This window comes from Silene latifolia, chromosome 6, assembly GCF_048544455.1.
Source record: "Silene latifolia isolate original U9 population chromosome 6, ASM4854445v1, whole genome shotgun sequence".
Lineage (NCBI taxonomy): Eukaryota > Viridiplantae > Streptophyta > Magnoliopsida > Caryophyllales > Caryophyllaceae > Silene > Silene latifolia.
In genome coordinates, this window is record NC_133531.1 from 69,495,579 (window position 1) to 69,521,777 (window position 26,199).

Genomic DNA, 26,199 nt, shown 5'->3' on the forward strand with positions numbered 1-26,199 from the left:
CACGCTCCTACAAGCACGGTCATGACCTTTAATAAAATCACCCACAACACGAATCGATCTTTTATTCTACATCAAGACTCAACTTCCGAATATATTACCATATGTACAACCATCAAAATCTGTTTTATCGCATCCTACTCCTCTTAAGACAAATATTACGTCCTCGTAACTCACTAATACCAAACCATATCTATATCTCATTACCCTCTGTACCACCACATGTCAAAGATAACCGTCTATAAACCAAACACTCACCATTCTTATATCCAAGGCTCCCATACATAAACATTTCCCATTCCTCAACTCATTCGGCGCACCTAACCTATACTATAAACTCGTAGCAAATCACCATACCCACTCTTCATTATTACTGCCAAACAACATACCTCTCTACGTAAGGCACTTATCTCCTAGAAGCATAACTCACGGTCCGCACTCGTTACGTACACGCACACTAGATCCTCAAGTTCTTTCTTTCATTACCGCAAAATTCATACACAACTTAACATGACACTAATTTCCCCAACACCCTACACTCATTGTCTCAACAAAAGATTATGAACTACCCGCCGCTTTCACTCATTACAACACATGTTCCACGAATCATTTTCCATTACCATGTCTACCGATGTCTCATCCGAAAACAAGATCAAAATTACCGTAACAACCTCTCACAACCGTGTCCCATCAACAGATTATCACTATCCCATGACAACAACGAAACATATACAACTCTATTTCACATCATACTCTACCTCATTCCCAACTTAACTTGGTAAAGAAAACATGAATAAGCAAGACAACCGTCTATCAAAGACAAACCGACCCTCGCAGAGAGCAACATCAAACAAAACAACAATCTATGTATAACTGGTATGTACTTTCGAAACCCGAATCATAATCATCCCGCCTACTCCACCACAACCGGTGACGGCATCACAACACCGCCACCAACAACCACACCGTAGTGCGAAAATACCCGCATCACAAAGACTATGTACCGTGCCCGGATCACCACCCGAGGCACCACAACCACACCGATAGACATCACAACTGCATACAATTCCCATAAATACTGACTTAGCATAACTTCTCAGACAAGAAAAACTTACTCAAATCCACTTTATTAAATCACCACGCAACATATTATATGGATAAACAGATAAGCATCTCATGAACATCCTCTCTCGCCATTTCCTAATACACATGTGTTATCAATACACATAAAATTATAACTAGCCATGTCAAATCAATCAAATTATTACCTTTTTGGATATCATTAAATTAAATTACCGTGTCCAACATATATATTACCGAACATTCATAAAACAATTTTATAATTATCATACCATACCACTTCTTGTGAGGTCAGAACCTCACACAAACATTTACACAAATCACGGACCGTAATCACAACCAACTAGTCAATCCCGACCACGTAAGTCACCACTCGAAAAAGGTTACCCGCCGCCCGAGTTTAACTCATATGCCCCTCATAACATATTCCCCCATTCGCACAACCATCACTTCCTGCCAAATATAACCATACCTTCACTATTCAACTAATAGCGTCCGCCTCATCTAACCACATCTTATACCCTCTCACAATCATACACAATAATCAGGTCCCTACCAAATCAACCTCTTTAGAATTGCTACCTTTCTAATATTCCATCACTCTTAGCCATTAGTGATAACACCACAATGCCACCGCTGCTCGTATATCAAATCTCTTACACTCATATCAAAATAACATGGTTTTTCTACCATTTTTGGTTAACATTGCAAATAACGAACATCAAACCCATCCACAAAATTACCTCAACATTATTCCCAATGCTATCTTATTTGTATTGTCATCCAACTCTCCACCAAATATCTCGTATAGTGCCAATACTCCACCAACTTCTTACTCCCTTAATTCCCCGTAACTCATTACCAATCATGTTGCCCTGAAACTCCTATATAACCTTTAGCTAACATCCTCGTGATACCATCACACATTTCGATGATTTCTTATCTTTATATCACATAGCTCCGGTGAACATTTTCCTCAGCTTACTTTTATCCTTCTTTTCTCTTTACACTCAATAATACCAATTAGTAGTTCAACTCCTTATTCCTTCTAGCTAACTCTTTAGAAATCTGGTTACCCCTTCGTTGCTCCAAAACTTAATTCCATTATTTTCTACCGACATCATCTCACTCTTTCTTACCATGGATCTTCTCTTATTATGCTATCACTCATACTTGACACTAATCTATCCATAGAACCAACGTTTAATGTCCAAACAATTGCATCCCCCTTTTTACATCTCTAGAAATCAGAATTCATTTAATACCGTTCATTACCCAAGGAAATCACACAGTAGTTTCATCTTTTAACAAACCAAACCTCCCAAACTCACTCACTGTCTACAAATACACCTCGCGACATGTCTCCACAAAGCTCACTATATATTACTCTTCTCAACCCCTTTAAACGAACTTTCACTACATAAATCCATAACCCACACGACTCCTAACCATTTCCCTCCTTAACTCTTTACACATCTCAAGTTGCCACTTTCCACATTCTTACTTTCAATCTTTTCATTCTCACGTTCATTATACTCACATCATCCCTTGTCTATATTCACTTATTTTTACATTACTCAACACACAATCATATCACTCATCCCGTCTCGCAAAACGTGCGCCATGCCTCAATAAACTATACCAATCTTCCTTTTCTTTTTCCACCATCTATCATAATCACATATAACTCATGTCCTCCCCACCGAACTCATACTCATCATAGTGCCACTCTTTACATCATAAGATTGGGTAACTTACGCTTCAGGACCAACACATACGTAAAACAATGCATAAAGAAGTAATACAACACCTTTGAATTAAACATAATATGCAACGAATGTCAAAAGACAAACATATGACCCGAAATACGCATATGACCTGCACAGACCCCACTCGATCGAGTACCAGAACCTACTCGATCGAGTTGAGGCTACTCGATCGAGTGCCCAACATGCTCGATCGAGTGCCCCGACCTTAACCCAAACGGACCTTCCGATCTCTCGACTTACTCGACCGAGTAGCCCGGCTACTCGATCGAGTGCCCGAGGTACTCGATCGAGTGCCCAAAAACACGATTCTGGTCAACATAACGACAAGTACCCACTCGATCGAATCAAACCCACTCGATCGAGTCATGCAGACTCGCGAATACTACCCGAATGTTATCTCACATATCCTAACGTACTATGCATTCATTATTATTTCAACATTATGATTACAACTACGCATTCAAATCTGCGCGACTCCTCATACAATTAACAAAATAATCTACTTCTTGTTATCAAGTGCCACGTTATAAACAACCATCATGCTTTTCATCCAATTCGTTATATAAAACACATATCATTGAACCTTTATTCTTCATGTTACCACTTACCAAAAGTCAAACATTACCATCTATCATGCTCATATAACATTCAACTTTCAATCATGTATTACCCGCATGTTTTAAATTTTCATAACTTTTCATAACACAAACCACACCCATACACTACAAATCTTATTTCCATGTTGCTAATACAACAACATTACAAATCCACTTCATCACACATCATCATATACGAACTACTTTCTTTTTCTACCATATCATTCATCATTCTCATATACTTTTCCAACGATTCCAACCAACATGTCAACCAACTATCATGCAACATGCTTTCAACAAACCATATACTCTGACAATTAACATACACGTCGCACATATACACACGGACTCCACGTTCCCATACCATGTGACTGGCTTAAGTATCATGGGGCCAAGATTTTGAAGTGAGGGCGCCTACTAACCCAAAACCTAGCATCAGCCGGGGCTCCCATTACACATACACCAGGTTCATTTTATTAGACTCCCTATGTTCATTATGTTCATTTGTTACAGGTTCCAAAATCGTCGCTCTGATACCATTTGTAACACCCCCATACTCCAAGTGCCTTACCAGGACTACTCAGGTATAAGGATACTACCATCTCGGTTGCCCGAGGTACTGAATATCATAAGACAATAAAGAAACGTACTTTTAAAGTGATTATAGATTAAGTGATTACATGTTCAAACCAAACTAATAAAAGGAATTACAAGGTTCTCATACGGTCTACAGCTAAAACTATCAAAGCTACTAGACTTCGTCGACACAAATGAATACTTCTAACCGCCACGTGATGACTCCTCCCGGCCTATCCCATACGCGTCATATCACACCGCTCAATAATCGCTCACCACCCCGAATGGATCACCACGCTTTTAAAACATTTAAACGGGTCAAGACTAATCACACAATTCACTACATATATCAACAATAAGATAAATGAGATAACCGAATCGTCACACACACACACACCACCAACCAACTCCCATCATCTCAATACCGATCGTCCACCGGACTGCCCTCGCCAAATGGGGGACCGCAGCCGTTCCCACCTAAGCCCCGCTCATCATACCGAGCGATAACCCTGTCCCATTAATGTGCACATCCCCTTCCGTGGCGGGTTCCACGAAGGGCGAAACTAGGGCGTGAAGCCACTCCCGCAAGTGACCCCACTCAGCCGAGAACGCATCTCGAGAACCATCAACAAAGAATCACAACCACAAACACAGTACAATCATTATATCAAACAACCAAATACAACACATCACCAATATCCCATTATGGGACTAATACTGAGTAGGAAATCCTACCTGGAAAGCACAACAGTCAGACGGTATCAACAGCTGTATCAAAAGTCTCTTCTACGAACCCTCCTCCTATCATATAACACATAGAGGCTACACATCACAAACTACACACAAAACCCCCAATCTCTAAATTAGGGTTTAACCAAACTTAACAAAACATTATAAAAATTATATTAAAAGCTTACCCTCGACGCAGGGAACTCAACGATACGAATAACGACAAGAACTGACCGTCTGAACTCCGGGAATTGCTAAGGATGCGATTAGGAAGATGAACTGGTTGCTTTCTCTCTTAAACAGGGTTTTAGGTTTTGTAAAAGTGATTTAAAACAATGACGACTATGTTTAAATACCTTAATCGCATAATTAACAAAACCCGAGAAAACTCCCCGTAAAACCGGACACTCGATCGAGTACCCAAGGTACTCGATCGAGTACCCACTTAATCGATCGAGTACCCCAGCTACTCGATCGAGTACCCAACAGGTCAGAAACTATTTTATCTCGCAACTTACCCTTACTCGACAGAGTAAGGGCTACTCGATAGAGTACCCCAAGACTTATAAATACGGAGTATTACAATAAACTTCATTTTAATTGTTTTTGTTAAAGACAATTTTTATTGCCTTTTGTGTGCGCGAAAACTTCGCATTTTATTTCGCTTTTTTAGGATTCTTAAGTACTTTAGACTTTATTCTGGGTTTTGCGCAATTTTGGGCGCAGATATTGTGCACTGCAGTATTTAGAGCTTGTTAGCTCAAATCATTGAGCAATTACGAAGAAATATGAGGTTGCAGCAGTGTTTTTAGTCGATCGACTGGTTTAAGTGGTCGATCGACTGATCTGCAGGTTCCAGGCGACACTGTTCATGTTTACCTGGTCGATCGACTGGGTTAAGTGGTCGATCGATCCGCTCTTCAGCCAGACTTATTCACGACCTCTCCCCTGCTGTGTTTGGTCGATATGCGGACTTAAGGGAGTTTTCTACTCCACTTTACTTTCCGTCCCTTTCCTTATTTCTTCTATTTTCTCATTTGTGCACAATCTTACCGCTTCAAAAATTGTTTTCTCGGTTTTATGCGGGGTTTTGTTTGTCTTTTCAGGTAATTATCGAGCATCATTGCCATCTGAAACCTCCTAGCTCACGCTGGTTTGGGGAGGTTTCCTTTGCTGCGCTTCAAGTCTTGTGAGTTCCTGATTTCTTTACCTCATGTCATATTTTATTTCCTTTCTCGCAAATTCCCATTTCTCTTTTCTTCATCATATGATTTTGCACAATGGGGACATTGTGCGATTTGGTTTGGGGAAGGGTTTTGCGTCGCATATCATTTGCTTGCATTCACGTTTAATTTTGTTTTGCATTGTTTTTTTTCATTTCTCTTATATATACAAAATTCCAAAAAAATTGAAAAAATTTCAAAAATTTCCATAAAATGCACGTTTATTTTAGCATATAGGTCGAGTCAGAACGGTAGTATTTCCATGATGATTTTGCATTTGCACCTGTTTTGCCTGAGCCTTGCTTATCATCATGTTATTAGTAGAATCATATATGCATATCTACGAGTTTTCGTTGAATTCTTGCTGGACTTGAGACATGACTTAGAAAATTGGCAAGCTACATCATATTTCTGAGATTTAGAGCCTATAACTGGTGACATTCATGACCAGTTCATCTAGGAATGTGAGTAGTACTCCTTATGAGACATGTTTCCTTAATTTGCATAAATATGAACTTAATCTGCTTAATACCTATATGCATTCGGTTTGTGGTTTGTTGACACATGTGGTAGAGGTTTCCCTTTTCTTATTATGCCCATAAGCTCCACACTGCCAAAAATATCCCTTTTTTTGTCCCATTTACTACATCCTACATTTAGCCTGTCCTTTGTCAAGCTAGTAGTCTGTGTTCTTGGGGTTGTTACTCATTTTTGGTGGCATATGCTCTGTTGACACGTTATTGGGAAGATGAAATAAAGGAAAGAAATAAATAGAAAAAGGAAAAGAAAAGATGAAAAAAAAAAGATTCGAAAAAGAAAAAGAGAGTTATGTACTGTAGAAGCAGTCGATCGACTGCCATTTATGGTCGATCGACTGGAGTTCGAAAGAAAGAAAAAAAAAAGAAAAATCAATTCGCATGATTCAGTCTTTATTATTTGGCGATTTTTGCTCCCATGATTCATTCATATCCTATGGGGAGTTTATTGATTTAGTACTTTGGAGATTGTGAGTTTTGTGCTTGCTATAGCACCATTTCGTTTGATTATGAGCAAGAAGTTGGATATTGCCATTTGGTTCCGTTTTGGTACTAGCTTGATCACCTGTACCTCCACTTTACCATAAAATGCTTTGCCTCTTCTTACCCATACCTCACATATCCCATATATACCTCGGCATGTGTCATTGGTCATCTGTTTGGTTGGAATGCATATGTACGGTCATAGAGATCTTTTTCATATTTTATTGCTGGCATGTCTTCATAGGTCGTAGTTAGGTGAGAGTCACCACAAAATTAATTCTTTCTATCTTCTTATATATTCACCTGTGCTTATTGAGTGATTTGAGCAACCCGTGAGAGTCCAATTTGATAAGTCTCTACAGTTGACGGTTCAATGGTTTTTGACGGCTTCATAACTCGTTTGCATGATTCATTTGCTAGTTGATTGTTGGTTGTGCATTAAATTTGGTTTAGGCTTTACATGTTGCAATTCGCTCTGAGATTGAACTCGTTCCATTAGATAATTAGATCGAGTCTAGTTCTTGCTTGGGGACAAGCAAGGGTTCGGTTTGGGGAAGTTTGATGCGTGTCTTTTATATGATGTTTTTCATCCCATTTTACACGCATTTCAGAGCTCATTCATGTAGTTTATGCTGCATTTCTCCCTATTTCCGTCTACTTCCGTATTTTTGTACATTATTGCAGAAATGTGAAGAATCCAGCGGAAATCGAGCTAAATCCGTCCCCGAATATCCTGCATTGCATGTGACGAGAAGTATTTGCTTAAGGAACGAGCTTGGCGCGCATTTCAAGGCCCAAAAGAGAAATCCACGAGTTTATAGAAGTCAAGTAGCAGCTCAAGCAGTCGATCGACCACCTCCTCTAGTCGATCGACCAACTATCGGGTTACAGAAGCTACTGTTCAATGCTATCCCAGTCGATCGACCACCTACCTTAGTCGATCGACCACACTGCTGTTCCAGACGTGAATTAAAAGACCGAGGAACTTGAAGCCCATTAAGTTTAGGTTTTGGAATAATTGTTACGTATATTTTCTATATAACGTAACTGAGAATACCTAGTTTAGGATCAAGCTTTATTATCAGAATTTTACATTAAGTTTTAGTTTACTAATTAGGGTTTGGGATATTAATTTGCATTGGATTTCTGTTGTGCTTTCAATCACTCCGTTAAATTCCTTCTGCGAAATTCGGTATTCCTTCTGTTCTAATTTCCAGATTATTACTTATTTTCGTCATTAGTATAGAATTGCTAGTTAATTCCCGCAGCCAATTTATTGTTTATGTTAATTATTGTTTTTGTCGTTTCAAGCATGAATCCGTCAGTTAATTTCATCATTAAAGTTATTGTTTTTACCCTTAGCATGAGTAGTTAAATAGATTGTGCTAGGATGTAGGCGAGTTTTAGCGTAGGCGGCAAAGTATTGAACACGGCCTGATTCGCATGTCAGTCGATCGACTGGCATTATCGGTCGATCGACTGACCTCGTGAGGTTACCCTTCGTTTTAATTGATTTTAATCTTGTATTTGACGAATCGAATGCATGCGACCAGTTAGATGCTTATTTTATGACCGACCCATTAGATCGAAAGATAGGGAAAGTTATTTGACCACCAATTAAATCGACTAAACTGTGCTAAGATCGAAAGATAGGTATAGTTTAGACCGTTAGTCACTTTTCAGGACGAGAGTCAGTATTAGTGATATTAAGGATCTATAGCGAGATCGAAAGATGCTATTTGTTAAGAGTGGACCGAGAGGACCTCTTGTTTCCCGCCTCACTGGTGTTCGATTTAGACCTATTTAGTATGCTGCCGCCGAAGCTTTAATAAACCGATCATCCTAGTACCCCTTCTTTATCTGTTAAACCGTCTTTTTAGTTTATTATCTTTATTTGTTCTTAGCTATAGACCATCTCAACTCAACCCCCACAATTGTTACCTTAGACTGCATATAAATCAACTAGAATTTACATCTGCCTCCTTGTGGTTCGACCCTGTTACCACTAGCCTAGGTTAGTCCTAATAGGAAATTATAAATCTTATTTTTGGTACTCACAACGACGGGTATCACAAGGCAGTCTCCATGAATGGAATTTATGTTTTAGATCAGACCACCGAAATATTGCACGTAATGAATAAGAAGTTAAAGGTTGGTGACAAAGATCAAACGTATCTATGGCACTGCCGCATGGGACACATTAATGAGAAACGCGTTAAACAGCTCATACAGAATGGAGCTATCTCGGCCTTTGATTTTCAATCATTTGGCACGTGTGAATCATGTCTCATTGGCAAGATGACTCGAATTTCCTTCAAAGGTGTTGGAATGCGCGATGCTGACCTATTAGGACTCATACATACGGATGTGTGTGGACCTATGTCAATCACCGCACGAGAAGGCTATAGGTATTTCATCACTTTCATGGACGATTTAAGTAGATATGGCTATGTCTACTTAATGAAGCACAAAAGTGAGTCCTTTGAGAAATTCAAAGAATACCAGAATCGGGTACAGAACCAACTGGGTAGAAAGATTAAAACACTACGAGCAGACCGTGGTGGCGAGTATCTTTCACACGAGTTTGATCAACACCTCAAAGACTGTGGGATTGCCCTACAGTTAACTCCACCTGGAACACCTCAGTTGAATGGTGTGTCCGAACGGAGAAATCGAACACTACTTGATATGGTTCGATCCATGATGAGTCACACCGTGTTGCCCGACTCATTGTGGGGTTATGCTCTTCTTCTTGTCACCGCTCTAATACTTAACCGAAGTCCGTCTAAAGCTGTTGACAAGACTCCATATGAACTATGGAAGGGAACGGTCCCTAACTTGTCCTTTATACGGGTTTGGGGCTGCGAGGCTTATGTCAAGTGGAGACACGAGGATAAGCTCGGCCCGCGATCGGTCAAGACATACTTTATAGGTTATCCTAAAGGAACACTTGGTCATTACTTCTATTCGCCAACCGAACAACGTGTATTTGTTGCGGCTAGTGCGACATTCTTAGAGAAGGAGTTTCTCGAGAATGCGAAGAGTAATAGAACCTTCGAGCTATCGGAGATTCTAGAACCAAATGCCGAGTAACCATTGGAGGAACCAGTTCCTTCAATCCCGGCTGCGGTGAATATTCCTGAGGAACCTAGGAGGTCGGGTAGAGTCTCTATTCCTCCGGACAGATACATTGGTATGGTCGAGGAACATGACATATATGACATTCTACTCTTAACAAGTAGTGAACCCGCAACCTATAAAGGTGCCATGACTAGTTCCGACTCAAAGCTATGGCTTGAGGCCATGCAATCCGAGATGGACTCCATGTATGAGAACAACGTATGGGATCTTGTTGACTTACCTGCTAAGGTTCGTCCCCTTCAATGCAAATGGCTTTACAAGATAAAGCATTCTGTGGAAGGTCAGCAAGATATCTATAAAGCACAACTAGTTGCTAAAGGTTTCACCCAAGTGCCAGGTTTGCACTACGATGAAATTTTTGCACCCGTAGTCATGCTGCGTTCCATTCGGATTATCTTAGCGAATGCCCGTTTTCATGACTATGAAATTTGGCAGATGGATGTGAAAACCGCCTTCTTAAACGGTTATTTGGAGGAAGAGTTGTACATGGTACAACCCGAAGGTTTCATCGATCCTGAACATCCTAAGAAAGTGTGCAAGCTTAAGCGTTCCATTTATGGACTTAAGCAAGCTTCTCGGAGTTGGAATCATCGTTTCGACCATGTGATAAAAGAAAATGGATTTACTCGATCGGTCGAGGAACCATGTCTATATATCAAGTCGAGTGGGAGCAAGATTGTCTTCCTAATATTGTATGTTGATGACATACTCCTAATTGGGAATGACATACCTCTCTTAACTTCGGTAAAAGTATGGTTGAAGAACCATTTCCAGATGAAAGATCTGGGTGAGGCACAAAGAATTTTGGGCATCCGTATCTATCGAGATAGATCACGTCGGATGTTATCTCTCAGTCAGGAATCTTATATAGACAAGATTCTAGAGAGATTCAACATGACTAACTCCAAAAAGGGGTTTCTTCCTATGGCTCCAGGGGTGCATTTAAGCAAGTCTCAGGCACCAGAGACACCGGAAGAGAAAGAGCGCATGACACGGATTCCTTATGCCTCGGCTATAGGATCAATCATGTATGCCATGATATGCACACGTCCGGACGTGGCATATGCATTGAGTATGACGAGTCGATTCCAACAGCATCCAGGTGAATCACATTGGATGGCTGTCAAGAACATTCTTAAGTACCTACGGAGGACTAAAGATTGGGCATTGACTTATGGAGGCGATCAAAAGCTATGCGCAACCGGTTACGCAGATGCTAGCTTCCAAACGGATCGAGATGACTCGAAATCTCAGTCTGGATTCGTTTTTACTCTTAATGGCGCTGCAGTCAGCTGGAAGAGTTCCAAACAAAGTGTTACAATGAAAACCTAGATCTCACATCGAAAACTCACAAAAACTCTCTCAATATTGCAAGGCAATTAGAGAGTAATTTCTAGCACAAGGGGCATAGTCTCAGACGATCTTGGGTGCAACAATTAGGAGGAAATCTACGTTGATTTCTGTTCATTAGGCCGAATTGCATAATGACCCGAGGTTGATTTTATTCTCTTATCGTTTTCTCTTGTTTTTCGTTTATGACAATTAATCACATGTTTTTTTTTTGGGAAAGGTTAAGTATATTAGAATCAACTCAAAAAGTGTTACAATCTTGCTTATAAGTCAAAAATAAAGCTATAAGAAACTATACAATCAGAGTAAAAACTATAAACTCAGAAACCAAACGCTATCTCTATGCTTTAGTTTGCTCACATTGAGCCGCTGAAACCTCAGTTTAACACCATTGAGCACCTGCTGCACTACAATCTCTGGTCTCCTCACAAACTGGGACACTCTAGCCTCATTTCTGCACATCCAAATCTGATAAAGGAGAGCCACATAGGTAGCTCCAAATACTCTCTTCTGCAACTTGGGAACATTCCTGGCATTAGAGAACCAGTGGGCCACAGTAGCAGGCTGCACATTTAGCCTCAACGAATCCAGAAGTAATTTAAAATAGTAGAGGAAATAAGAACAGTCCACAAAAAGATGCTGATGATCTTCAGAGCAGACACGACATATATCACATAAAGGATCCACATTCATTCCCATTCTAATCAATCTGTCCTTGGTAAGTAATCGACAATGCATAATAGCCCAGCAAATGAATGATGTCTTAGGTAAGTTCAGAGTGTTCCAAACCAGATGACACCAAGGAACAGATGTATGAAAACCTCTCACCCAATCATAACCACTTTTCATCAGATATCGAAGATCGAATTGAGCCACCTATCTTCAAAGATAGGCTTGCTTGAATTTTTGTATAATAGAGGTGATTTTCCTCCAAGACTAGCTGCTGTCAGGAGGAGCTTGATAATCAGACCAGTGTTGCCCTTTCATATACACGTGATTTACCCATTTGACCCACATATGATCCTTTTTAGAAGCAAGCCACCACACATATTTACCCAACAACGCAACATTCCAATTACAACTATCCTTAAGACCAAGACCACCTTCAGTTTTTGGCATACAACAAGTATCCCACCCTACATTAGGAGCCTTAATATAATCAGCCCTGCCTCCCCACAGATAGTTTCTACACAGAGCATTGATCCTATTCATAATGCCCTTAGGTATCAAGAAAATAGTAGCCCAATAAGAATGAAGGGTAGACAGATGATCGAACAAGGGTTAACCTCCCAAAGATAAGAGAGTATTTAGCACTCCAACCTCTGATTCTTGCAACAATCCTCTCAGTTAGTTTCATACCTTCAGATTTTGTCAGCTTCTTAGATGAAATAAGGACGCCCAAGTACTTAAAGGGTAAAGTACCTCTATGAAACCCCGAGACCTGCATGATATTATCCATATGAGTAGCTAACATACCATTGAAATATATCTCAGACTTATCCTTGTTCAAATGCAATCCAGTAGCAGCTGAAAAAGTAGCAAACCCCCTGAGCATCCACATGATAGCAGGCTCAGTTCCTTTGCAGAATAGTAATAAATCGTCTGCAAACAGAAGATGGTTTAATCTGATGTGCCCACATAGAGGGTGAAATCTAAACCCATCTTGTTGTGCTACCACCCCTAATATTTGTGACAAATACTCCATACAGAGGGTGAAAAGTAGAGGAGACATGGGATCACCCTGTCTAAGTCCCCTCTTCCCATTAAAGAAACCAAATAAACTCCCATTAACAAAGAAGAGAATAAGTAGGGGAGGTCACACAAAGCCATTACCAACTGAATGAATTTTTGAGGAAAATTCAAAGCCTCAAGCATTTGTTGTAAGAAAGACCATTCCACAGAATCATAGGCCTTTCTTAAATCAATTTTAATCAAGCAGCGAGGAGAAGCAGCCTTCCTATTATATAGTCTAACTAGATCTTGACAAATGAGAACATTATCCACAATACTCCTCCCTTTCACAAACCCTCCTTGGTTGGGACTAATTATCTCAGGCAAAACTTTATTCAATCTATTGGAAAGAATCTTGGCAATAGCTTTGTAGACAGTGTTACAACAGGCTATAGGCCTAAATTCAAGAACACTCCCAGGTTGAGAAGTTTTTGGAATCAAAGTAAGAGTAGTAGTGTTGAGTTGCTTAAGTAACTGGCCATGATGGAAGAAGTTTTGAATGGCAGCAATGACATCAGGCCCAACAATTTCCCATGCATCTTTAAAAAATTGACTCGAATACCCATCAGGTCCTGGCGCCTTTGTGGAAGGAATTGAAAAAATACTATCTCTAATCTCCTCAGTGGTGACAGGAGCTAGAAGAAGAATAACATGAGAATCTTGAATAGTAGGACCAGTCCTTACAGTAGGAAAATGAACAGGAGTAGTAGCCTTACTAGTTCCTAGAAGATTTTTGTAATAAGATAAAAAAGCTTCCTCAATATCTTCTGGAGTAGAACACATCACCCCCTCCTGATTCTTAATAGTCATAACTCTATTATGAGTATGTCTAGCTCTTAAATGAGAGTGGAAAAATCTGGTATTTTCATCCCCATACTTTATCCACTCTACCTTAGCTTTTTGAGCCAAATAACTATGCTGCATTTTACTTAACTGCTCATAAGAAGTAGCTGCTTCCCTTTCAGCAGCAAGAATAGCCAAATAAGTAGGATTGTCATGCATCTGTTTATGCAAATCCTCAAGTATCAGCTTAGCCACACCCACAGACTTCTCAATATCAGAGTACCTATTATTATTAAGGGCTTTCAAAGGATTCTTCAGCAGTTTAAGCTTCTGCACCAAGGTATACATCAAAGTCCCTGAAATGGTAATATCCCAAGTAGCATGTACTATTTCAGCAAAATGCTCATCCATACTCCACATATTAAAATACCTAAAAGGAGGCTTTCTAGGCAGCCTATCCTGTCTTCTGAAACACACTGAAGGATTGTGATCAAATAATCCTTCAGGTAAGAAATGAACATAAGCATCAGGATACTTAGCCATCCAATCATCATTAATAAGGAACCTATCAATCCTAGAGAAACCCCTAACAGAAGGACTCTGCTTGTTGTTCCAGGTAAAAAAGGCCCCTTTTCCAGTTAAATCCTGCAACCCACAATAATCAACACACTCCCTAAACGCAGCAATCTCATTCCAGGTCACCTCTCTTCCAATTCTCTCATTGAAATGGAGAACATTGTTGAAATCTCCACAAACAACCCAAGGACCAGGATAGTTATCATGAAAAGTAGACAAATGCTCCCATAGCTCCCCTCTCAAATCATCCTCATTGAAACCATACACAACACTAAAATAAAAACTATCTCCAGATCCATTCTCAACCACCTTAGCAGAAATGACTTGAGAGCTAACAGACAAGATAGTAACACTATAAAAACCAGGATTCCAAATAAGCCAAACTCTCCCCCCATTATGAAACACATTGTTATTAACCCCTTGCCAATGTGTACCCAGATTATTCAGAACCTTAGAGAAGTCTTGCAACTTCACTTTGGTTTCAACTAAACCATAAAGACCAACATTATTATTATTGAGAAATCTCCTAACCTCTAGTTGTTTATTAATACTATTAATACCTCTAACATTCCAGCAGCCAAACTTATCCATTAGAAATATTGATAGGTGTTACCAATTGACTCCCACTTGCTTTTGATTTCCCTTTATCCCTTGCAGAAACAGCAGCAGCATATGACTTACTGGGTGACACCATAGTAGACCCACTCTGATGCTCCTGCCTAGTAACTTGCTGCAAGACACTAACAGGGGTGATAAGAGAAGAATCATGATAGGTGACACCCCCAAAAGGTGGAGGAGTTGCTGCAGGCCCACTAGAAACCACTGGAGGATTGACCACCTTCTGCACCGGCCTCCAGACTTTCTGGGGAGGTTTAGCAGTAGGTTTAGGAGGTCTCACATCCTGCCTAGCAGGTTTAGGAGGCTTGCACATTTCATGTGTGTGTCCTATCCCCTTACAAGTAGAGCATACAGTAGGCTTCCATTCATATTCTACCTGTATACTGATCTCATTACCTTTCTCATCCAAAAAACTCAGATTTGCAGGGAATTCCTGTCCAATTTCCACTTCAACCAGCAGTCTAGCATATCCTAATCTAGTCTTAGCTTCAGTAGCAGCATCTCTTTTTAGGAATTTCCCAAGCAGACCAACAAGTTTCTCCAAACTCGACAGGCTCCAAAATATGAGAGGCAAACCACAAAGCCTTAACCAAATAGGTACAGACTGGACCCGTTCTTTCAAAAGGCTGCAAGATTCAGACCAAGGTCTAACAACAAGCGGTTTATTCTCAAACATCGGAAACCCCTGTTGCAGAACCAAAGACTGACTCTCCATGGAAGGAAAACGCACAATGAAGACACCATTAGGAAAAAAGGATATTTTATCAAACTTATGTTCCCCCCAGAGATTATCAACAAACTTGTGAAGAGATTCCCAGGATGGATTCCCCCCTAACACATAACAGACCACAGCAGACTCCCAATATTTGATTTCAGAAGAAACATCAGAATCAGTTAATTGTAAAAGCTTCTTAGGATTAGGCTCAGGGACGGGTTCCTTAGGAGATTGAGTCCGCTTACCTGAAACAACAGTCCAGCCTTCCTCATTCTCCACCGGAATCCCCGACGAAGTGGATGGTTCTTCAACATAATTATTCAAATCAATAACCGGTATCCCAATAATATCACTCATATCCTTAGTCTTGTGAGCATCGCAGGAACGCGGCACTCTTTGAATACCATGAGAAAATTCTGGTGATTCCATATCTAGTCCCAAATCCTTACAATTAATCACATGTTAATATTGCGTTATAGTCCTAATATTTAAGGGAATTTTACGGATATTTCCCTACATATACATGTTCATTATGAAACTAGAACATGTTAATTTAGACTATAAAACTTATATTGAATAAACACCAATGTGACAGTGACAATTTTTTAGGTTAATTTGGCCAAATTCTTAACCAATTCTAGTATCAATGTCGTTTAAGTATACATTCCAAGGAATTGTAACGTGTAATACCAATAGTATGAGAGAAAGGAAAAATACGTAAATCATTGTAAGTTTGCAACTCTAGCATCAACCCATGAATGAAAATATAAGCAGGGTTATCATTATTAGTATTACAGTACAAATGTATTTGGACTTTCGAGTATTGGTCATAGCCACCTTCCTAAAGTCCGTATCACCTAATTAGTCGATCTTTACAATTTTACATAATCCTCCAACCTATGTATATTTTGGTCTATAATTATATTAATACATTTAGAATAACACAATTTCTCAAATGCAGTGAGACGGCTCCGTCTACCCATCTTTCCGTCAATTACACATTAACACATTTAATCCACAACTTTTATACTTAAGACCGTCTCACAGTGCCAACAGTTCATCTCAAAGATCTTGACCAGGAAATTGGGACTGGTCATCATCAGCATCACTGTCATCGAAAAACAAGCCATCAACAATGTTGTCGATGAGAGTGTCAATGAAGGCGTTGCAGCTGATGCTGAAGATACGGCCAACCTTTTTGCGAGCACTGGTTGAGTACGCAAAACTCGCTGCACAAGCAACAGCAGCTAAACACGCTCCTAACCCTTCTTCTAATCCCTGCAAATCCATCTTCTTGAACACTGAGTTGCCTGTTGCTAATTCCACGTATATCGTCGCAGCAAACACTATCTGGTATGTATATATGTACACCCAATTCTTAGTTAGTACAATACATTTATAAGAGTTCAAAGTTCAAACTAGCTATTTCATTCTAATATTACTTTCCGTCTTAATCATTTGTTTGCCTTTAATTAAAATAACCATCACAGAGAATAAAAAAAAAGCTAACAAATAATTGGGACATATTAAAATGTGATTTTAATTTACTATACGACAAAAAAAGAAACTTCAATTTCGATCTGTTCTCTCCCATTCGTTCACCTAAATTACTAACCAGACAAGGACTATTGCCTTCTCCCTTTTCACATAATTCCACCAAGCAAATGGTTAGGCAAAAGAGTCTTATCTACAATCCTGCGGTATATAGTAGCGAGTGGTACCTATTCGAAATTCCGTCATTTTCGTTTCTATTTGATTGATTTTGTATATGATGGAGTAAAGTAAAATTACCCGTACTTTAAAAACCATATTTCAATGAGTATAATTTTTAGTAACTGCCAATTTTTAAGTTTATTCCTTGGATTTCGTTCCTTAAAATCACGATGTTAGAATGATACTTATTTTACTTACTACTCTTATATATTCAACAAATGTACAAGTGATAAAGAAGATGTAGCCACAAATTAAAGTAGACATAAAAGCAGGAAATAATTAAGGAGTAATAGCAAGAAATAGACGTACCATGGCAAGACGACCAGTGATAATCTCAAAGTCTTGACTCTTCTTACTACTCTCTATATACTCATACAAGTTTGCTAAAAACGGTGACATCAACTCCTCCCTTCCATTACTACTAATATTATTATTATTATTACTTCCTCCAACATCCTTTGATCGTGCCAACGTCTTGATAAGACCACCCTCGCGATCGGATGGTCCATACGATCTAAGGGTGCACAGCCTCGGCTGTAGGATTATTTTCACTTGGTCAGGGCTCTCCAAACCTGTCCTCGGCGTTGCTGCTTGTTTAGGCGGCTGCAACTCACAGTGTATTACACGCGCCGAGGATATAGATGCCATGATGGCTAATGATATTATGGGAAGAAAATAGAATCTCTTTAGAATCCAATAGAGAGCCAAGAAAAATAAAATAAAATAAAAGATAAATGAAGTAAATTAAAGGAATCCTATTTAGTTGGAAATTTGAGGAATTAGAAAAGTACACGATAGGGGTAAGGGACTAAAGGAATGTGAGGAGGAAGGATTGGTTACGTGCTTGTTTTATGGTGCTCTCTCATGTTGCTTTCAGGAGGGCTTTGTTGAATTCAAAGCGTGTATGTATGTACAATTATATATGGAGTGTAGTAGTACTATGTTGTTATTGTGGAGATTCAATTATTTCACGCCAAGCCACTAGTACTCCTATGCTCACCAAAACTCCTCAAATTCACGTTATAATTAATAAACATTTAATAATGAGAAATGAGATGGAGCCATACGGACATACGGTAATATGCACTTTAGTAGAGTATCGTGGACTCGTAATATCTTATTCCTCTAACAAATTTCCAGTTGATAATTAATGAGTGGTACAGAGGGAGTATACATGTACTTCCATTTGTATAAGCCAAGCTAGTACTAATTTCCTAAAAATTAAAATAATTTATTTTTTGGTGAAAGGTAAGTATATCTAAGACCCTTCTAAATGCATGAACATTGGAAAATACTCTACATTGAACAGTAGAGCAGTGTTTTCCGTGCTTGGCATGTGATGAACAATCTTCTTCTCTCTACCACTCATCATTCCTCTTTATTCTTCCCTGCTAACCTAAATTTGTTTATTCTTTCATTCTCATCGCCTCTTTCTGCTAACCAAAAATTATTTGTCTTTTATTTTCCTTCTCCTTCAATTGCGATCCGAACAAACTCAGGTGAACAAACTCGATTTCTCCAGCTTACAATTTGATTCCCGTAATTTCTGCAATTCTGCTCAGTTTAAGGCTACAGTTATTGATGATTCCCCATAGCCTATTTTGTTTCTCACTTATATAATTAATCGTATGTGATGCAGTTGTGTTCGATTGCTTAATTTGGGTTTATTCATCGGCATTCTGGAATGGTATGTCTTCCATCTTATCGTTGGTTATTGCTACTTTTCGTTTGATTGCTTGATGATTATTTAGGTTTTGATTGCTTTTGACTATTTAGATTTTGATTGATTCAAGTACTGCCTTGGATTTGATAACGAAGTCGTACGATTATCTGATCGTTGCATTAATCATCTTGATTTTGATCGATTCCAGTATTGATTTTGATTGATTCAAGTTCTAAATTACATTTATTAGTACATGGTAGATTAATAGCCTTTTTGATCTTCCCCTAGAAACTTTGAAAGATTTAAGTTTCTCTTTCTTAGAGAAGTCACGAGGGTGTAAATTTGATTTCAATTCTTAATTTGTACTATGTATTTGGTAGTGTCATCCTTACTTTACTGCGCAGAAAATGGTCATACTCTATCACAATAGTTCACAGGGGTTCATTCCCAGTGTGTGCATCTTTAATTATTTTGTCAAGCTAATGCTAGAACTAATCTTCAATGTCTCTGTCTATTCAAGGGAGTTGTTTAGGCATTAGTTTATATGAGCAGTTTCATCTATCACCATTTTTCCGTATATTTCAATATGTCAATATTCTAATGCTTCATTGTGAAATATTTTGTATTTCCAGAGAGCTAAGAAAGGTACCTTCTGAATTGGCTTTTCAGTTTTCGCTTCTATCCTTCTCTCCCAAACTTATATGAGCGGAAAGGTAATTTCTTTTGCTACCTCACATAATTGTCGTCTTCTTGATTACTTATAGCCAATGTGATATTGTAATGTTTACACTTCTTTAATTTCCCAACTAGGAAATACTAATAGAATATGGCGGCAATTTGTAGAGGGTAACGAGCCAACACTCCGGTGACTTCGGATAGACGTCTACTATTGATACTAATTTTGATCTAAGAGGTTTTTCCCGACCCTATTCTTGTTCGATATTTTTCAGAATTGTTATTTAAGTCTTTTATTTCTTATTGTCGTTCAATATAGTTTAGTTTTTTCATCACACTTGCCCCTCCTATAAAAATGCTGGAGTTTAAATTGGCTTTTTATCGTATAGTCTTAGTTTTATTGACATATGTGTTCACCAATTTATAGGAAAAAATAAAATTGGGGTTTCACAATTTCACTTGCACATTGGCTTGTGATTTCCGCACAGGTTTTGCTGAATTGTGTTTTGATCATGGGGTATTATAGCTGAGTTGATATACAAATGCCTTATTTGTATAGCTGAATAGTTTCTGACGGAGAGAGTAACAAATCAATAGTTTCTAAGAGAGTAACACTCAACTATGAAATTTAATCAAGGGTTTAATTTTGTATTTAAGGTGGAGCCGGAGGAAAAAGATTATGGGACAACTGCAAGAGTGTTGGTAATCTTGCATTAGCTGTGGGATTAACTCTCTTTCTTTAAGCGGTCAACCCGGCTGGGTTTTGAATACTGTTGTATCTCTTTGGGTTTTTTATCTTCCTTAATTTACTCCTTCCGTCTTTGTCAGGTCGTTACGTTTTCCTTATTTGAGTGTCTTGGTCATCTCTTTTTATTCTTTATTGCTTTACCGTTGACATATTTGTTTGTTTATTATTTTCCTTTTTGATGTGATTCTTCATTTAGTTCTCTCACAGAAGTCAGAAGTCGTGTTTTAATCTTTCACATTCTCTTTTCTACCCTTGAATAGTGTATTCAGCAATAGTACGCATCTACATTTCTTTAATTTGAACCGTGTCTGCTTTGCATCTGAATATTTGAACGTCTCTATACGAAACTCGCCTAATACTTGAAATTTAGAGCAGTTTTCTCTCTTTAATTGAGAACAATTATTTATCTTAGTATTTGATTTTGATGGGTAGTAAGTGTGTGCTTGGTTGAGATTGCCTTATTATATGTGGTGTGTCCACCATTGATGCTTGCTTAAACAGATGTAGGAGGAAGGAAGGTAGCCGGGGGTGGGAGAGAGGGAGAAAGAGATATGGGAATGTATGTAGGGGGAATAAGGGAGGTGTAGAGAGTTTGTGTTTGGTTTTAGTCATATTAAGTTTGAGAGATGGAGAGGGAGTAAGAGAGGCATGGATGAATGGGGAGAAGGAGGTATAGAGAGTTGTGCTTGACTGTTTGGTCATGTTCATATTGAGAGAGGGAGGGAAAGGGAGGGAAAGCGTATGTGTTTGGCTTTGTTGAGGTTACCTTCATATTTAGTTTTGAAAGTTAAATGTTTACTTAACTCATTTCAATTTCTGGTTTTTACTTGCCATCAAATTTCTTTTATTATTTCCTGTCTTGTTTTAATCGGTCTTTGGCTTCCTTACCATCAACTTTTCCTTTATTGTTTCCTTTCTTGTTCTATAATTAGGATTTAGGGTACTCCGATTGGAATTTAAGGAGCGGCTGGAATTTTAGGAGCAATTGGTTGCAGATCTCTGTATCTTTGGTATCCTAGGTATTATTTCTTTCTTTAATCTTGATTCTTCATTATTTGCCTTGTTTCTACAACAAATGTCAGTATGTATTGCATTGCTTGTTCTAGATGTTATTTGCCCTCTCAGGGTCGTTTCAGTTTGGTCTGTTCTATGTCTTTGTAGAATGGGGTGGGGGGTGTTGTGTTTAGGAGCCCAACCTCTGGGGAGGGCGGATTATAGCATACAGGGCCAGGAATCTAAATATTGCCTTTTAGGAAACTCTTTCCTTTGTTTTGATTTACTTCTTTTTTCAATTCATTCTGTCAAATCAGTTCACAAGGTCTTACAATATTATTACTTTTTTCGATTCATTCTGTCAAATCAGTTCACAAGGTCTTACAATACTATAGTTTAAGACCGTCTCATACAATAATTTCTAAGAAGGAAAATTATGCTAATAGTAAGGTCTTACAATATTATAGTTTTAAGACCGTCTCATACAATAATTGTCCTAAATGAAAGCTCATTCATTGAGTAAAGATTCTTCCGGCCTTACTTGTAGGGGCAAATGTAATTTCAGTGGCACGCTGTTTGCTACTATTGAGGTTGTATTGGCCAGGGTCATAGCTCAAAAGAGGGAATCTATGTTCGTTTTAATTGTTGTTGAGGCGGTCCTAAATGAAAGATCATTCATTGTGTAAAGAATCTATGTTCGTTTTAATTGTTGTTGAGGTGGTCCTAAATGAGAGATCATTCATTGTGTAAAGATTCTTGCGGATTTACTTGTAGGAGTTGCCAGATATAAATACTTACAAATGATTGAGCAGTTAAGCTAAAGAGTACTGAGATAATATTATTGTGGTGAAGATGGTGATATTTTTAATTATCTAGGGGCGACATTGGATGATCAAGTTTCTCCCTTACTAAATTTCCTAAGGGGACAGTAATTTTGAAATAAATTTTAGAGAGAACTGACACATGTGTAAGTTTGCATACACCTAACCCCTTATCTTGCCATATATAGCCACTTTTGGATGGGGTGGTGGTGTATTTCATTGGTTCTAAGGCTCTGTTTTGCCTGATATGTTATTTGTATGTCTTACTCATCCACAACACAGCCCACGCGTTGCAGGAAAGTTCTTTGAACAATTTTTTGTTATTTGACAGAACATCCTAAGAATGCCCAGTATGTGATGCACTGTGAGGCCGCTGATATCTTACTCGGAATCCAGAAGCCGATGGTGTTTCTTTCTCGGGATTCGACTATTGAGCTTCCTGTGTGAGTTTCTGAATTTTAGTGACGGCCTTTTTATCCTCGATTTTATCCCCAGAAAGCTAAATTTGTAAAGAGGCTAGCCATATGGGTGTAAATGTGTAGGGATTGGGTGGAACAAAGGGTGTATGCATTTTTTATTGTTAAACCTGAGGCTCATACGAACATTTAGAAACGGTGACTTAAAAGAGTGAACTGCATTCTTCATTCCTAAAGATGATGTCTGAAATGATGACGTTAGATCTTATAAGATAGATAATTGTTTTGCCTCCTCTTAAGTGAATTAAGATATAACCAAAATGAATCCCTTTGCTGAACTTAATTAAGATCAAACAAAATGAATGAAGATAGACCGTAATGAATCGCAGGAATCAAGTAAACAAAAATGTATTCTTATTCTAATCAAGATGAACATTAATGTCTGTACATTTATTCAGAAGCTGAACTCTGCTAACCTAGGAAGCGAATTGCTTTGGATGTACTTGATTATTGACTCTCATTATTGTTCGGTGTTTGGTTAGAGCAGCATGAATTCGAGCTCCAGGAAATAGATGGTTAAAATAGTGCAACGTCACTTTGCTTCACAGGTGTACCACCTCTTTCTATTTCCCATCTTTCTGAACTAACTCACAGAACGACTTCAAGTTCATCCAAATATGAAGTAACTTGATCGGGAATGAATAATCTGACTATATTCAAAATTACCGGCGTCTTAGGTTTATAAAAATTGTGTCTGTGTATCAAATTTCTATGTCAAAGGTGGCTGGTTGGCTGACTCCGTGTTTGGTACTGTTAACGGTAAAACCATGCTACACCAGCCACCGTAGGGATATTTACACGACACTTCTGAGTGAAAGCAACTCAATTACTGTTATTTAGTTTGTAAAGTGATATTTATATTATATAGATGTTACTTGACATGAATATGGAAATATTGTAAGGCAAGGGCCAAGACAATGATCTTACGAATCCTAAACCACAGGTCCACAGTATAAGGCGAGTAAGTTGGATAATTAAGTGAATACTATTAATGATAATAATGAAGCATATAAGTTTTTAGGGAATAAAGGTTCTTATCTTATAGAGCATATCATAGAAGGTGTTTAGGGCATTCTTCCTATATGATTTTGGTCAATGACGTCCTTCTTTGCTTTCGTGAGTAACAGTTTCTAAACCGAATTGTTGTTTTTTGCATGATATTTTACCTTGACAATTGATTGATCTATACTGTTACCAGGATTTTGTGTTTTTGTTGACATAATTTCTATACCAATGAGAGAAATTGGGTTAGGTGGGTGGAATTGACATTGCATATGACAGATATGCTCTTGGTTATAATCAGGGTTGAAAAGTCGAAAGTCATTTTTTTTTACTAGAGTTCATGTAGAATGATTCCGGATGAATAAATTGTTAAAACTCTTGTGGCTGATAGTGGGTACGTGTTTGAAAGTGTAGAATAAACTTAGTCGTTCAACTTAGTATACTGAGCAACGGACCGATGAAATAAAGACCTCAAAGAAAAATTAAATGAAATGAAAGAACTACATAGTACTTCCCTATATAAGAGGTCTTATAATAATAAGATTATTATGAGATCGTTTCATAGGAGAATTAGTATAGTTGAGAGGGAAGGAGAAGGAGGGTGGGGGAAGGAGAGAGAGCGTTGAGAGACAGGGGGGAGAGTGGAAAAGACGGGGAAGGAGGGAAAACTCCATGTGTTTTGTTTTTGTTCAGGCTGCTGTAGCATTTGTGGTTCTTGCTTATCCGACCACCGAGTTTGCTTCAAGTTTGTGCGACTTATGTATAGTTCAGATTCAACCATCTCCTTTACTTATATAGTTATATAGTTTATAGGTTGAAGAGATTGTACAATGATCAGAAGTTGAAACCATTAGAGTCGACTTATCATTTTCATGAATTTGTTGTTAGAGTCGACTTAAAATATTGAATCCCAAACTTTCACATTCTTTACGTCTCTACCATTACAATTTTAAACCCATGATCTTTTCCTTTTCTTAGATTATTTGCTCTTGTAGACAATTAATAAATTAGATGTTAAGCCTATGGTTATGCTTCTCACTGACAGACTGACAGTCCGACATTTATCAAACACATTCTAAAGAATATTTGTTTTTCATTGACAGGAGCACATATTGAATCACGGCCAACCAACAATATATTTGTAGCTATTATGGTGGCAAGCTGAAGACCAAAGATTTAAGTCCTTAATTTGTTGCTTTTTTTTTTCCATTTCTAATAGAACAACCAAGCAAACTAAGGAGAGACCATCACGTTTTTAATCTTGAAAAAGAAGTATTGGTCTCTGATGCCCTGCCACTTTCGTTTGCAGTTGAGTTATATATACTGTAAATTTTCCCCATCTCTTTAAACTTAATAGAAACTTCATGTCAGTCATATTGATTGTTATAATAGGAGAAATTTGTTGTACGCTTGTCTAGCACTTGATATGACGAGTTTTTTAAAGGAGCAAGCACTACATTTTTCTTGCCTTGATTTGGAGCTCATATGAAGACTTATTATCTGGGAATCCTAAATTTAGGAGCATTGAAAAGCTCGTGTCCTTTTCTGTTATCGCCTTGGATTATACTTGAAACAATTGTTTGTAAAGAAAATATTATACAATAATCCTTTCTGAATTATATGCAAGCTTTATAGTTTGAAAAAGACGGAGATGGGCCTTGGAACTCCGCGCGCATCGCGCGCGAAGGAACAACTAGTTAAATAAAATGTATCAATGTACAATGCTCATATGATCATATTACATAAGATTCTTGCTCTCTAACCATTCCATATCATAAATGCTTAAATGACTCTTATCCCTCTCCCTTATTCTAGCTTTCATATCATTCAAAATTCTTTTTGCTAGCCATTCAGGACGAACTAAAACCATCTCTTGTCTGCAAGTATTACGCTGCTGCCATAGCACATACACTACACAAACCACCATAGCATACTGCACCTCCTTTTGCACTTTCGACCCTTGCCTGTTCACACACCATTCTAGAGCATTTGTTGTAGGAATATCCATCCCCCGCATCTTTAACCTTTGTATAACCCGTCTCTTTGTAAGGGCGGTAAAAAAAATAGATGCTCCTGATTTTCACTCCCCATTCCACAGAGCTGACAGGTATCTTCATCTACCACCCCATAGTTCAGCAGTTTACTTTTTGTCTGCAATGCCTCATGTGCCCACAACCACCCCAGGAAGTTGTGCTTGGGAAAGCT

The 26,199-nt window shown here is 38.4% G+C and overlaps 3 protein-coding genes and 1 long non-coding RNA gene across 5 annotated transcripts; 1 reads left to right on the forward strand and 3 right to left on the reverse strand.

Annotated features, from left to right (window-relative positions):
- Nucleotides 1-11,792: 11,792 nt before the first annotated feature.
- Nucleotides 11,793-12,329, reverse strand: LOC141588194 (uncharacterized). Its single transcript, XM_074409649.1, has one exon. It carries the CDS (start codon nucleotides 12,327-12,329, stop codon nucleotides 11,793-11,795), a length of 537 nt encoding a protein of 178 aa, XP_074265750.1.
- An 87-nt stretch (nucleotides 12,330-12,416) lies between these two features.
- On the reverse strand, nucleotides 12,417-16,332 carry LOC141588195 (uncharacterized). The gene is made up of 4 exons (XM_074409650.1): nucleotides 15,198-16,332; nucleotides 13,181-15,055; nucleotides 12,767-13,082; nucleotides 12,417-12,666 (listed from the first exon to the last, which is right to left on the reverse strand). The coding sequence occupies exons 1-4, from the start codon at nucleotides 16,330-16,332 to the stop codon at nucleotides 12,417-12,419; spliced, it is 3,576 nt and encodes a 1,191-aa protein (XP_074265751.1).
- A 330-nt stretch (nucleotides 16,333-16,662) lies between these two features.
- LOC141586866 (stress enhanced protein 2, chloroplastic-like) lies at nucleotides 16,663-18,264 on the reverse strand. The gene is made up of 2 exons (XM_074408265.1): nucleotides 17,926-18,264; nucleotides 16,663-17,253 (listed from the first exon to the last, which is right to left on the reverse strand). The coding sequence occupies exons 1-2, from the start codon at nucleotides 18,262-18,264 to the stop codon at nucleotides 16,966-16,968; spliced, it is 627 nt and encodes a 208-aa protein (XP_074264366.1). The 3' UTR covers nucleotides 16,663-16,965.
- Nucleotides 18,265-18,716: 452 nt separating this feature from the next.
- LOC141586867 (uncharacterized) lies at nucleotides 18,717-25,464 on the forward strand. Of its 2 annotated transcripts, XR_012519635.1 has the most exons (9): nucleotides 18,717-19,115; nucleotides 19,256-19,303; nucleotides 19,912-19,992; nucleotides 20,090-20,192; nucleotides 20,612-20,656; nucleotides 21,635-21,721; nucleotides 22,848-22,959; nucleotides 23,480-23,540; nucleotides 25,098-25,464. It is a non-coding gene; the product is annotated as an uncharacterized LOC141586867 (long non-coding RNA). The 2 variants fall into 2 exon arrangements; XR_012519634.1 differs by lacking the exon at nucleotides 20,612-20,656.
- Nucleotides 25,465-26,199: the final 735 nt, after the last annotated feature.

Bases quoted from the DNA above. Each gene is read 5' to 3' on its own strand.
- LOC141588194 (XM_074409649.1), bottom strand. From the start codon at position 12,329: ATGAAAAGTGGTTATGATTGGGTGAGAGGTTTTCATACATCTGTTCCT.
- LOC141588195 (XM_074409650.1), bottom strand. From the start codon at position 16,332: ATGGAATCACCAGAATTTTCTCATGGTATTCAAAGAGTGCCGCGTTCC. The intron at 15,056-15,197 runs GTGGGAGTCAAT...TTTATGGTTTAG, and splicing joins TAAAGGGAAATCAAAAGCAA to TTGAAACCAAAGTGAAGTTG. The intron at 12,667-12,766 runs GTTAACCCTTGT...TGCTCTGTGTAG, and splicing joins TACTCTCTTATCTTTGGGAG to AAACTATCTGTGGGGAGGCA.
- LOC141586866 (XM_074408265.1), bottom strand. From the start codon at position 18,264: ATGGCATCTATATCCTCGGCGCGTGTAATACACTGTGAGTTGCAGCCG. The intron at 17,254-17,925 runs GTACGTCTATTT...TATACATACCAG, and splicing joins TCACTGGTCGTCTTGCCATG to ATAGTGTTTGCTGCGACGAT.